Genomic DNA, 15,000 nt, shown 5'->3' on the forward strand with positions numbered 1-15,000 from the left:
TCGGGAAGGATTAGATTGTGCTTTTCCTTTATGTCAAATAAACATAATAATAATAATATAGTATATGCAGCTGAAGGGCCATCTGTCGGGAAAGATTAGATTGTGCTTTTCCATTATGTCAAATAAACATAATAATAATAATATAGTATATGCAGCTGAAGGGCCATCTGTCGGGAAGGATTAGATTGTGCTTTTCCTTTATGTCAAATAAACATAATAATAATAATATAGTATATGCAGCTGAAGGGCCATCTGTCGGGAAGGATTAGATTGTGCTTTTCCTTTATGGCAAATAAACATCATAATAATAATATAGTATATGCGGCTGAAGGGCCATCTGTCGGGAAGGATTAGATTGTGCTTTTCCATTATGTCAAATAAACATAATAATGATGATAATAATAATGTCGGGAAGGATTAGATTGTGCTTTTCCTTTATGGCAAATAAACATCATAATAATAATATAGTATATGCAGCTGAAGAGCCATCTGTCGGGAAGGATTAGATTGTGCTTTTCCATTATGTCAAATAAACATAATAATGATGATAATAATAATGTCGGGAAGGATTAGAATGTGCTTTTCCTTTATGGCAAATAATGATAATAATGATAATAATAATAATAATAATAATAATAATAATAATAATAATAATATAGTATATGCAACTGGAGGGCCATCTGTTGGGAAGGATTTAATTGTGCATTTCCTTTATGGCAAATAAACATAATGATAATAATATAGTATATGCGGCTGAAGAGCCATCTGTCGGGAAGGATTAGATTGTGCTTTTCCATTATGTCAAATAAACATAATAATGATGATAATAATAATAATAATAATAATAATAATAATAATAATAATACATCACACAGTCCTAGACACTTGGGAAGTGTTCGACTTGTGATTTTGTGATACGAAATCCAGCATATCTATCTTCTTTGCTGTGTCATAATAATAATAATAATAATAATAATAATAATAATAATAGACTACTTTTGGGGATGAGGTCCCCCAACCATCAATAATAATAATAATAATAATAATAATAATAATAATAATAATAGACTACTTTTGGGGATGAGGTCCCCCAACCATCAATAATAATAATAATAATAATAATAATAATAATAATAGACTACTTTTGGGGATGAGGTCCCCCAACCATCAATAATAATAATAATAATAATAATAATAATAATAATAATAATAATAATAATAATATAATGGACTACTTTTGGGGATGGCGTCCGCCAACCATCAATAATAATAATAATAATAATAATAATAATAATAATAATAATAATAATAATGTAAGAGACTATTTTTGGGGGTGGGGGTCCCCCAACGAAGGGGCAGACGGGGGCCTTATCTTCCCTTACGGACCCCCCCCCCCCAAAAAGCTCTCTTTCCCTCCATTTCCCACCCCTCGCCTGCCGCCCCCCCCCCGTTCAGGGCCCCTCCTTGGGTGGGGGTCTCGTTCTGTGGGACCAGCTCCGTCGGCTGGTGGAACAGACGGTGCCCCACTCGGGACAATGGGGAAGCGTGAAATCGAATTAGCCGAGGCCTTGGCTTCAATTTCAGGGCCCTCAAAGCGAGGGGGACGGGGTCAGTGTAATGTGGGGCGGGAGGAACTTTTATTGCCTCCTTTCATTCCCCCCGCAGCCCCCCCTCCCCGAATGAATGGGCGGCCGAGCGGGGGACCCCGGGGTCTCCCTCTCGTATTCATGGCCCCTCGGCCGCCTTTCGGCTTAGCCACGGCTTTTTAAGAAGTTATTTAGAGTTCATATCTGTCAGGTCTATTTAACGCCAAGGAGGTGATGTGGGGCGGGGCGGGGGGGGGGGATAATGGGATTCGGGATACCCCCCCCCCACCCCAGCTAAAGTCTCGCTTTCTTGACAGGTGTCCCGGTCCGGGTCAAAGATGCGAATGCCGGCACCGCTTGCCATTCGCCGCTCGAGCTTTTCGTGTTTCTGAATGAGATTGCGTAAGTGGGAAGACCGTTGGGACTTTGGAGACAAAACTGTGGCGAGGGGAGAGGTCTCCAAATAGGGGAGACAACGGGAAGGCACCAAAGAAGGTCCTCAGAGTTGGAAGGGACACCCGAGAAGGTCCTAAGAAATGAGAAAGACCTTAAAGAAGGTCTTAAGGGATGGAAGGGGCACCAAAGAAAGTCCTAGGAGATGGGGAAGATCCTAAAGAAGGTCTGAGGGATGGAAGGGACACCAAATAAGGCCCTAAGAGATGAGAAAGATCCTAAAGAAGGTCCTAAGAGATGAGAAAGACCTTAAAGAAGGTCTTAAGGGATGGAAGGGGCACCAAAGAAAGTCCTAGGAGATGGGGAAGATCCTAAAGAAGGTCTAAGGGATGGAAGGGACACCAAATAAGGCCCTAAGAGATGAGAAAGATCCTAAAGAAGGTCCTAAGAGATGAGAAAGACCTTAAAGAAGCTCTAAAGGATAGAAGGGATCCCAAATAAGGTTCTAAGAGATGGGAAAGACCTTAAAGAAGGTTCTAAGAGATGGGAAAGATCCTAAAGAAGGTCTAAGGGATGGAAGGGGCACCAAAGAAGGTATTAAGAGATGGAAGGGACTGCAAAGAAGGTTCTAAGAGATGGGAAAGATCTTCAAGAAGGTCTAAGGGATGGTGCTGAGAGATGGAAGGGACTCCAAAGAAGTTTCTAAGAGATGAGAAAGACCTTAAAGAAGGTCTAAGAGATGGAAGGGACACCAAAGAAGGTCCTAAGAGATGGAAAAGACATTAAAGAAGGTCTAAGGGATGGAAGGGACTCCAAAGAAGTTTCTAAGAAATGAGAAAGACCTTAAAGAAGGTCCTAAGGGAAGGAAGGGACACCAAAGAAGGTCCTAAGAGATGGAAGGGCCTTAAATAAGGTCTAAGGAATGGAAGGGACACCAAAGAACGTCCTAAGAGATGGGAAAGATCCTAAAGAAGGTCTAAGAGATGGAAGGGACTCCAAAGAAGGTTCTAAGAGATGGGAAAGACCTTAAAGAAGGTCTAAGGGATGGAAGGGACTCCAAAGAAGGTATTAAGAGATGGAAGGGACCACAAAGAAGGTTCTAAGAGATGAGAAGGACCTTAAAGAAGGTCTAAGAGATGGAAGGGCCTTAAAGAAGGTCTAAGAGATGGAAGGGACACCAAAGAAGGTCCTAAGAGATGGAAGGGACTCCAAAGAAGGTATTAAGAGATGGAAGGGACCACAAAGAAGGTTCTAAGAGATGAGAAGGACCTTAAAGAAGGTCTAAGAGATGGAAGGGCCTTAAAGAAGGTCTAAGAGATGGAAGGGACACCAAAGAAGGTCCTAAGAGATGGAAGGGACTCCAAAGAAGGTCCTAAGAGATGGAAGGGACTCCAAAGAAGGTCCTAAGAGATGGGAGAGACCCTAATGAACGTCATAAGAGTTGGAAGGACCCCAAAGAAGGTCCTAAGGAATGGAAGGGACTCCAGCAGTAATGTAGTCCAACCCCCTCTTGCCATTTTGGTGGCGCTCACGATATCACTGGGACCATAACTGGGCTCCTGTTGCTGTCTTCCAAAAACCTTAGGAGTTTGAAGGGACCCCAAAGGTCATCTAGTCCCGACCTTTGGCTCTGACATCCTTTCTTTCTTGGCAGCGGCAAGCACGGCGTCGGGCGCATCGACATTGTGGAGAACCGGTTTATCGGAATGAAGTCCAGAGGTAAGGTCTTTGGGAGCGTCTAGACCAGTGATGGCCAACCTATGACACGCGTGTCAGCACTGACACGCCTAGCCATTTTTGCTGACACACTGCCGCATGCAGATTGATTGGATGACTTTGTCTTTTGTGGCCAAATTTGGTGTGATTTGGTCCAGTGGTTTTGTTGTTTACTCCATGGGAATTATGCACATTACATTTTATATATATACATACTAGCTGTGCCCGGCCCCGTGTTGCTGTGGCAAAGTGGTGGTGGTATTGGTTAAAAATTGTTGTGTAATTTTTATTTGACGTTATTTGCATTTTTTAAATTAATTTTATTATAAGTTATCTTTTTATTTATTATATTTTATTATTTTCTTGTATTATTTTTAGTTATTTTCTGTTATTCTGGCATTTTATTGTATTCATTTTTTTAGTGTTTTTTATTATTTTTTAGTGTCTTTTATCATTTTTATTGGGTTGTTAGGAGACCAAGTTGGAGGAGCTTAGCCTTCTAACTGGCAGCAATTGGATAAAAGCAATTATTCCTCTCTCTCTCATTAGGACTTTATTTTTCTTTTCTTTTTGTTGTATCAACCTAGAGGCGTGGATGATGAGTTGTGTTGTCAAATTTCGAGGTTGGGGGGCCTGTAGTTTTGTTGTTTTGTCTGGTGCCGTGTATCCATCACTCTTTTATATATATACTAGCTGTGCCCGGCCACGCGTTGCTGTGGCGAAGTATGGCAGAGCTTAGCCTTCTAGCTGGCAGCAATTGGATAAAAACGATTATTCCTCTCCCTCTAATTAGGACTTTATTTTTTTTTCTTTTTGTTGTATCAACCTAGAGGCATGGATGAGGGGTTGTGCTGTCAATTTTTGAGGTTGTGGGGTGTTTACTTTTGTTGTTTTGTCCGCTGCCGTGATGCCATCACTCTTTTATATATATAGATATTAGACATGTCCAAAAAATCGTTTTGAATCGTATATCGGAATTATTTCGGATTGTTTTCGCTTTTTGATACGCATTCCGAGACATTGTCTCGCAGCGCAACCAGCAATGTAATTCGAACCATTGTTGGCCCATTCTCTAATTGTCTCTTAATGTTTTGTTAATTCCCCCCCCCCCGCCCAATTTTTTTGTAATATATTTTAAAAAATATTTTTAAATTTTTTTTTGTTTCTGCAACCTACCTAGAATGGGAGCTTAGCGCAGCCTAACATCGCTGCCGCTCCCTGGCCAATCAGCTTCCACGATAGAAGCAAAGGTGGGGGTTAGGGTTGATGAGGATAGCTCAAGAAATGAGGGCGGGAGAGCCCTGTAAAAGTCCCCCCGGTTCCTTTTTTTTTTTTTTTTTGCCGATTGCGCATGCGCGTCTGCCATTTTAGAAACATTTAGAATCATTACGAATTTTTGGAAATATCTGAAATTTTTGGGTGAAAAAATCGGAAATACTTTCTATACCGAAGTGCCAGCGCCCCCTACTTTAGAAACGAGAATTGAAACTTTTTTTTATCGATCGGACATGCCTAATAGATATATATTGCAATCACCTTGCAGAACTACAACTATATAATGCCATCCAGTGACTTTGTGAAACTACAACTCCCGGGATTTAATTTGGCGACGCAGATGCTCCCTTTTTGCTCCCTTTCGGGCCCGATTCCTTCTTGGTTTGGAAGGAGAAATTCGTTCTTTTTTTGCAAACCGCACCTGCCTTCCTTTGATTCTGCTTCTCGCCTGATTTTTTTCTCTGAATGCCGCAATTACGCGTCTCCGTCTTTTTCTTCTTCTTCTACCGTCAAGACGCCTCTCTTGCCTCTGACACGCCTGTCTCTTTGCTCGTAAACACACGGAGCGGTGGAGATGCGACAGGTGTCACTCTGGAAGCGCCGGGCGAGATCCTGTCCTCCCCGCCGGCTGTCAGAGAACAACCGCAGAAGCCTTTTGGCTGTCACTGCGTCAGACGGAAATATCACAGCCGTCTGTCCGTCTCTCATACTTCTTCCCCCCTTTTTTTATTAGTCCACATTAAGTTTTTTATTAACACTTTTTAACACCGTTTTGAGCAGCAGACGGTTTAATTGCGCTCGTCGCAACCTTCTCTTGCAGTCGTTCCACCCAAAAGATGGAAAATCTCGAAACATTCCTCATCTCAATCCTCCATGAACCTTACTTACCGTATATACTCAAAGATAAGCCGAGTTTTTCAGCCCTTATTTATGAGATGAAAAAGTCTCCCTCGGCTTATAATATTTCTCTCTTCTCCTCCCTTATCAGTGTGTTTTCTTTTGCAAAGCCTCCCTTGCTCTTAATCAAGGGAATGTTTTGAAAAGAGAAAGACGCCCTTGCAAGACAGTTTCTCCTTCCATACTTTCCCTTTCCATTCTCTCTCCTTCTGCTCTTCCTCCTTCCACCTTTTCCTCTTCCACCCTTCCCACTTTCACTCTCTCTCCTTTCGCACTTTCGCCTTCCACTCTTTCTGCCTTTTCCTCCTGCCACACTTTCCCTTTCCATTCTATCTCCTTCCTTCCTCCCTCTTCCTCCTTCCATTCTTCCCTCTTCCACTCCCTCTCCTTTTTCACTCTTCATCCTTCCTCTCTTCCGTTCTCTTCCCTTCCACTCTTTCTTTTCCTCGTTCCCCCGTTCCCCCCTCCTTCTTCTCCCCTTGTAATTGCCGTCTGGCCGGGGGTGGGCTTTGGGGGGGGGGGGCTACCCTGTCATTTGCCCTGGCTGGAGGGCTTCTCCACCGGACCATTTTCTCCGCACGGAGGCCGGGCCCAGCGGGGCCGTAATGACAGCCAAGCGCAGCCGCCCGTCAGCCGCATCATTATCCCTCTCTCTGCCTCTGCCTCTCGCCCGTCTCTTGACAGCTCTTCCCGTTGTTGCTTCTCTCCCGGCACAGGGATCTACGAGACGCCGGGCGGGACCCTCCTGCACCAAGCCCACCTCGACCTGGAGGCCCTGGCCCTGGACCGGGAAGTGCGCAGGGTCAAGCAAGGCCTGGCCAGGAAGTTCGCCCAGATGGTCTACAACGGTGAGGTCACGGGTGCAACGAGTCCACTTCGCACCATGGGCAGGGCCTCACAGGTCCAAGAAGGCCATTGAGTTGCACTGGAGGACCAACAAAAGGCCAAGAGAGGACACACTTTGACTTATTATTATTATTATTATTATTATTATTATTAAATCTCCACTTCTCACAATGTGCAAGGTCTCACAGGTCCATACGGTGTGGCCCAAGAAGGCCATTGAGTAGGGCTGGAGGACCAACAAAAGGCCCAGAGAAGACACACTTTGTCTAACCTACAATAATAATAATAATAAGAAGAAGAAGAAGAAGAAGAAGAAGAAGAAGAATAAATAATAATAAATAATAATTAAATCTCCACTTCACACCATGTGCAGGGTCTCATAGGTCCATAAAGCATGGCCCAAGAAGGCCACTGGTTGCGCTGGAGGACCAACAAAAGGCCCAGAGAGGACACACCTTGTCTAACCTACAATAATAATAATAATAAGAAGAAGAATCAATAATAATCAATAATAATTAAATCTCCACTTCTCACCATGTGCAAGGTCTCACAGGTCCATACAGTGTGGCCCAGGAAGGCCATTGAGTTGCGCTGGAGGACCAACAAAAGGCCCAGAGAGACACACTTTGACCAATAATAATAATAATAATAATAAAATCTCCACTTCTCACCATGTGCAGGGTCTCATAGATCCATATGGCACGGCCCAAGAAGGCCATTGATTAGTGCTGGAGGACCAACAAAAGGCCCAGAGAAGACACACCTTGTCTAACCTACAACAACAACAATAATAATAAGAAGAAGAATCAATAATAATCAATAATAATTAAATCTCCACTTTGCACACATACAGCGTGGCACAAGAAGGCCGTTGAGTTGCGCTGGAGGACCAACAAAAGGCCCAGAGAGGACACACCTTGTCTAACCTACAATAATAAGAATAAGAATCAATAATAATCAATAATAATTAAATCTCCACTTTGCACACATACAGCGTGGCGCAAGAAGGCCATTGAGTTGCGCTGGAGGACCAACAAGAGGCCCAGAGAGGACACACCTTGTCTGACCTATAGTAATAATAATAATAATATTAATAATAATTGAATTTCCACTTTGTACAACTTGCAAGGTCTCATAGATCCATACAGCATGGCACAAGAAGGCCACTGAGTTGCGCTGGAGGACCAACAAAAGGCCCAGAGAGGTCTCACTTTGTCTGACCTACAATAATAATAATAATTAAATCTCCACTTCACACCATGTGCAGGGTCTCACAGATCCATACAGCGCAGCCCAAGAAGGCCATTGAGTAGTGCTGGAGGACCAACAAAAGGCCCAGAGAGGACACACCTTGTCTAACCTGCAATAATAATAATAATAATAATAATAAGAAGAAGAAGAAGAAGAAGAAGAATCAATAATAATAATAATTAAATCTCCACTTCGCACCATGTGCAGGGTCTCATAGATCCATATGGTGTGGCCCAAGAAGGCCATTGAGTTGCGCTGGAGGACCAACAAAAGGCCCAGAGAGGACACACTTTGTCTAACCTGAAATGTCAGAGCCCAATTGTAATGGAATCAGGACATCTCGCCCATATTTAAACCAGTTTAGATCTGTATTCATCTGTGCCATAGAAAAGGGCAGGAAAGGGTTAAGGGAGAGGCAGTGGGTGTGGCCATGCAAATTGCACATCAAGGGAGAGAGATGCGGCGCTCACTGTAACCTGAAATGTCAGAGCCCAGTTGTAATGGAATCAGGACGTCTTGCCCATATTTAAACCAGTTTAGATCTGTATTCATCTGTGCCATAGAAAAGGGCAGGAAAGGGTTAAGGGAGAGGCAGTGGGTGTGGCCATGCAAATTGCACACCAAGGGAGAGAGATGCGGCACTCACTGTAACCTGAAATGTCGGAGCCCAATTGTAATGGAATCAGGATATCTTGTCCACATTTAAACCAGTTTAGATCTCTATTTATCTCTATGTTCATGTGGACATGCAACCATGTATATCCGTGTCCTTTCTCGGCCTAGGTTTCTGGTTCAGCCCCGAGTGCGAATTCGTCCGGCGCTGCCTGGCGCAGTCCCAGGAGACGGTGGAAGGGCGGGTGCGGCTGCGCGTCTTCAAGGGCCAGGCCTCCGTCCTGGGGAGGGACTCACCTGTCTCCTTGTACAACCAGCACCTGGTCAGGTGAGGCCCCGCCCTCCTCCTCCACCCGCAAAGCTTCTCACACGGCATCTCAGCCCCACGGTCGGGGGCGAATGCCAAGGGTACGAGGGTGGGACCGAGAAGGACAAGGGCAGCATGCATTCATCCAGACCGAAGCCATCCAATAAATCCACATCGGAGCCATACATGTATTTGAATGGGAGACATAAATGAATCCGAATCGGAGCTGTAAACGTAGCCATAAATGTACCCAAATTGGAGCCGTAACCGTATCCGAATCGGAGCTGTAATGTAGCCATAAATGTATCCGAATCACAACCATAAACATATCTGAATCGGAGCTGTAATGTAGCCATAAATGTATCCGAATCACAACCATAAACATATCTGAATCGGAGCTGTAATGTAGCCATAAATGTGCCCGAATCGGAGCTGTAAACGTATCCGAATTGGAGTTGTAATGTAGCCATAAACATATCCAAATCAGAGGTGTAATGTAGTTATAAATGTATCCGAATCACAACCGTAAACGTATCCGAATCGGAGCTGTAATGTAGTCATAAATGTACCTGAATCACAACTGTAAACATATCTGAATTGGAGCTGTAAACATAGCCATGAATGTATCCAAATCACAACCGTAAACATATCCGAATCGGAGCCGTATATGTAGCCATAAACGTATCCAAATCAGCGCCGTAAACATGTCCGAATAGAGTCATAAACGTAGTCATAAATGTATCTGAATTGGAGCCGTAAACATATCCGAATCAGAGGTGTAATGTAGTTATAAATGTATCCGAATCAGAGCCGTAAACGTATCCGAATCGGAGCTGTAAACGTAGCCATAAATGTACTTGAATCGGAGCCGTAAACGTATCTGAATCGGAGCTGTAAACGTAGCCATAAATGTACTTGAATCGGAGCTGTAAATGTATCTGAATCGGAGCTGTAAACGTAGCCATAAATGTACCCAAATCGGAGCCGTAAATGTATCCGAATCGGAGCTGTAATGTAGCCATAAATGTCCCTGAATCACAACCGTTAACGTATCTGAATCGGGGCCGTATATGTAGCCATAAATGTATCTGAATCGGAGCCATAAACGTATCCGAATCGGAGCTGTAATGTAGCCATAAATGACCCTGAATCAACCATAAACGTATCCAAATCAGAGCCGTATATGTAGCCATAAATTTATCCGAATCAGATCTGTAAACGTATCTGAATCGGAGCCGTAAACGTATCCGAATCGGAGCTGTAATGTAGCCATAAATGTGCCCGAATCACAACCGTAAACGTATCCGAATCGAGCTGTAACGTAACCATAAATGTGCCCGAATCGGAGTCGTAAACGTATCTGAATCAGAGTCATAAATCTAGCCATAAATGTATTCAAATCAGAGCCATAAACGTATTTGAATCAGTCGTAAATGTAGCCATAAACGTATCCGAATTGGAGTCGTAAATGTCGCCACAAATGTATCCGAATTGGAGTCGTAAATATATCCGAATCGGAGTTGTAAACGTATCCGAATCCGGAGCCGTCAACGCGCCCGAGTGGGTTCCGATCCCTGGGCATGGACGCCAGGCGATCCCTTGTATTTATTTTATTTTTATTCCGGATCCCTCGGCATAAGCGGGTCGGCGTTATCCCTTGTATTTACCTTCCCCGCTTTCCCCGGGCGGCCTAATCGTCCCTCCCAACCCGTCATTACGCGCCTGGAGACGCATCATGTCAAAAGGGAAAATGGGAAGAAAGCGGGAGGAGGACGGCGGGCGCCCGGAGCACTTACCCGCCCGGTGTGCCTCCCCCCGCCCCCCCCCCCCCGTCCCCCCCATTCTCTTCCCTTTGATTTCCCCGAGTGTCGAAAAGGCCTTTGAGTGACGGCGCGAGAGGTGCGCGATCGCAAAGCGCCAAAAAGTGCCTCCGCCGCACAGTCGGTAGAAAGTAACATAATTATAGAGCACGAAGGCAAAACGAGGCCTCGCTTTTCTTTCTTTCTTTCTTTCTTTCTTTCTTTCTTTCTTTCTTTCTTTCCTTCTTTCTTTTTCTCCCTCCCACGGCCGACTGACCCTCCGCATCTTCTTCTTATATATTTTTAATAAACGAAGTAGAAAATATGGATAGTATCGGGTCTATAGAGGGTGGTCTACAAATAAAGTTTATTATTATTATTATTATTATTACTACTACTACTATATGGTTCTATATAGGGTGGTCTACAAATAAAGTTTATTATTATTATTACTATATGGTTCTATATAGGGTGGTCTAAAAATAAAGTTTATTATTATTATTATTATTATTATTATTATTATTACTATATACTACCTTGGGTCTATATAGGGGTGGTCTACAAATAAAGTTTATTATTATTATTATTATTATTATTATTATTATTACTATATGGTTCTATATAGGGTGGTCTAAAAATAAAGTTTATTATTATTATTATTATTATTATTATTATTATTACTATATACTAGCTTGGGTCTATATAGGGGTGGTCTACAAATAAAGTTTATTATTATTATTATTATTATTATTATTACTATATGGTTCTATATAGGGTGGTCTATAAATAAAGTTTATTATTATTATTATTATTACTATATACTACCTTGGGTCTATATAGGGGTGGTCTACAAATAAAGTTTATTATTATTATTATTATTATTATTATTATTACTATATACTAGGGTGGTCTACAAATAAAGTTTACTATTATTATTATTATTACTATACTAGCTTGGGTCTATATAGGGGTGGTCTACAAAAAAAGATTATTATTATTATTATTATTATTATCATTACTATATGGTTCTATATAGGGTGGTCTATAAATAAATATTATTATTATTATTATTATTATTATTATTATTATTATTATATGGTTCTCTATAGGGTGGTCTACAAATAAAGTTTATTATTATTATTATTATTATTATTATTATTATATGGTTCTTTATAGGGTGGTCTATAAATAATGTTTATTATTATTATTATTATTATTATTATTATATGGTTCTATATAGGGTGGTCTATAAATAAAGTTTATTATTATTATTATTACTACTATATAGGGTGATCTACAAATAAAGTTTACTATTATTATTATTACTATACTAGCTTGGGTCTCTATAGGGTGGTCTACAAATAAAGTTTATTATTATTATTATTACTACTACTATATAAGGTGATCTACAAATAAAGTTTACTATTATTATTATTATTATTATTAGTATATACTAGCTTGGGTCTATATAGGGTGGTCTATAAATAAAGTTATTATTATTATTATTATTATTATTATTATTATTATTACTATATACTAGCAGTAATCCAGCGAAGGAGACCCCAACCTATAATCCAGCGAAGGAGACCCCAACCTTTATACTAGCTGTGCCCGGCCACGCGTTGCTGTGGCGAAGTATGGTGGTATGGGAAATAAAGTATTGAGGAATTGGTGGTAGTTAAGGTAAATGTTCTACCTTACATTAAGTCCATTATAAATGGGTTATATAGCTGTGTGGAAGGGCCTTGAGTCTACACTGCCATATAATCCAGTGCAAGTCAGATAATCTGTATTTTATAGGCAGTGTGGAAGAGGCCTAAGTGAGGCCTAACTCTGCCTGTGCCCTGGGCTGAGTGGGTTGCTAGGAGACCAAGTGGGCGGAGCTTAGCCTTCTAACTGGCAGTAACTGGATAAAAACAATTCTTCCTCTCCCTCTAATGAGGACTTTATTTTTCTTTTCTTTTTGTTGTATGAACGTAGAGGCGTGGATGAGGGGTTGTGCTGCCAGGTTTAGTGTTTCTGGGATGTGTAGTTTTGTTGTTTTGTCCTAGGCCGAAATTTCATTACCCTTTTATAGATATAAAAAGGTTGGGGTCTCCCTCGCTGGATGTATATATATAAAAAGGTTGGGGTGTCCTTTGCTGGATGTATATATATAAAAAGCTTGGGGTGTCCTTCGCTGGATGTATATATATAAAAAGCTTGGGGTGTCCTTTGCTGGATGTATATATATAAAAAGCTCGGGGTGTCCTTTGCTGGATGTATATATATAAAAAGCTTGGGGTGTCCTTCGCTGGATGTATATATATAAAAAGCTCGGGGTGTCCTTTGCTGGATGTATATATATAAAAAGCTTGGGGTGTCCTTCGCTGGATGTATATATATAAAAAGCTTGGGGTGTCCTTCGCTGGATGTATATATATAAAAAGCTTGGGGTGTCCTTCGCTGGATGTATATATATAAAAAGCTTGGGGTGTCCTTCGCTGGATGTATATATATAAAAAGCTTGGGGTGTCCTTTGCTGGATGTATATATATAAAAAGCTCGGGGTGTCCTTCGCTGGATGTATATATATAAAAAGCTTGGGGTGTCCTTCGCTGGATGTATATATATAAAAAGCTTGGGGTGTCCTTCGCTGGATGTATATATATAAAAAGCTCGGGTGTCCTTCGCTGGATGTATATATATAAAAAGCTTGGGGTGTCCTTCGCTGGATGTATATATATATATAAAAAGGTTGGGGTGTCCTTCGCTGGATGTATATATATAAAAAGGTTGGGGTGTCCTTCGCTGGATGTATATATATAAAAAGCTCGGGGTGTCCTTCGCTGGATGTATATATATAAAAAGCTTGGGGTGTCCTTCGCTGGATGTATATATATAAAAAGCTCGGGGTGTCCTTTGCTGGATGTATATATATAAAAAGCTTGGGGTGTCCTTCGCTGGATGTATATATATAAAAAGCTCGGGGTGTCCTTTGCTGGATGTATATATATAAAAAGCTCGGGGTGTCCTTCGCTGGATGTATATATATAAAAAGCTTGGGGTGTCCTTTGCTGGATGTATATATATAAAAAGCTTGGGGTGTCCTTCGCTGGATGTATATATATAAAAAGCTCGGGTGTCCTTCGCTGGATGTATATATATAAAAAGCTTGGGGTGTCCTTCGCTGGATGTATATATATAAAAAGGTTGGGGTGTCCTTTGCTAGATGTATATATATAAAAAGCTTGGGGTGTCCTTTGCTAGATGTATATATATAAAAAGCTTGGGGTGTCCTTTGCTAGATGTATATATATAAAAAGCTTGGGGTGTCCTTTGCTAGATGTATATATATAAAAAGCTTGGGGTGTCCTTCGCTGGATGTATATATATAAAAAGCTTGGGGTGTCCTTCGCTGGATGTATATATATAAAAAGCTCGGGGTGTCCTTCGCTGGATGTATATATATAAAAAGCTTGGGGTGTCCTTCACTGGATGTATATATATAAAAAGCTTGGGGTGTCCTTCGCTGGATGTATATATATAAAAAGCTTGGGGTGTCCTTCGCTGGATGTATATATATAAAAAGCTTGGGGTGTCCTTCGCTGGATGTATATATATAAAAAGCTTGGGGTGTCCTTTGCTAGATGTATATATATAAAAAGCTTGGGGTGTCCTTTGCTAGATGTATATATATAAAAAGCTTGGGGTGTCCTTCGCTGGATGTATATATATAAAAAGCTTGGGGTGTCCTTCGCTGGATGTATATATATATAAAAAGGTTGGGGTGTCCTTCGCTGGATGTATATATATAAAAAGCTCGGGTGTCCTTCGCTGGATGTATATATATAAAAAGCTTGGGGTGTCCTTCGCTGGATGTATATATATAAAAAGGTTGGGGTGTCCTTTGCTAGATGTATATATATAAAAAGCTTGGGGTGTCCTTTGCTAGATGTATATATATAAAAAGCTTGGGGTGTCCTTTGCTAGATGTATATATATAAAAAGCTTGGGGTGTCCTTTGCTAGATGTATATATATAAAAAGCTTGGGGTGTCCTTCGCTGGATGTATATATATAAAAAGCTTGGGGTGTCCTTCGCTGGATGTATATATATAAAAAGCTCGGGGTGTCCTTCGCTGGATGTATATATATAAAAAGCTTGGGGTGTCCTTCACTGGATGTATATATATAAAAAGCTTGGGGTGTCCTTCGCTGGATGTATATATATAAAAAGCTTGGGGTGTCCTTCGCTGGATGTATATATATAAAAAGCTTGGGGTGTCCTTCGCTGGATGTATATATATAAAAAGCTTGGGGTGTCCTTTGCTAGATGT

General features: G+C 41.3%; 1 protein-coding gene across 1 annotated transcript in view; it reads left to right on the forward strand.

Annotated features, from left to right (window-relative positions):
• ass1 (argininosuccinate synthase 1) overlaps positions 1-15,000 on the forward strand; it is a 48,104-nt gene that overhangs the window by 30,527 nt on the left and 2,577 nt on the right. The window contains exons 10-13 of the mRNA XM_062958915.1: positions 1,904-1,988; positions 3,634-3,698; positions 6,584-6,715; positions 8,748-8,904. Coding sequence (XP_062814985.1) covers positions 1,904-1,988; positions 3,634-3,698; positions 6,584-6,715; positions 8,748-8,904 — 439 coding nt within the window. The remainder of the gene's footprint in view (positions 1-1,903; positions 1,989-3,633; positions 3,699-6,583; positions 6,716-8,747; positions 8,905-15,000) is intronic.

Source organism: Anolis carolinensis, unplaced genomic scaffold (genome assembly GCF_035594765.1).
Source record: "Anolis carolinensis isolate JA03-04 unplaced genomic scaffold, rAnoCar3.1.pri scaffold_7, whole genome shotgun sequence".
Taxonomy (NCBI): Eukaryota; Metazoa; Chordata; class Lepidosauria; order Squamata; family Dactyloidae; genus Anolis; species Anolis carolinensis.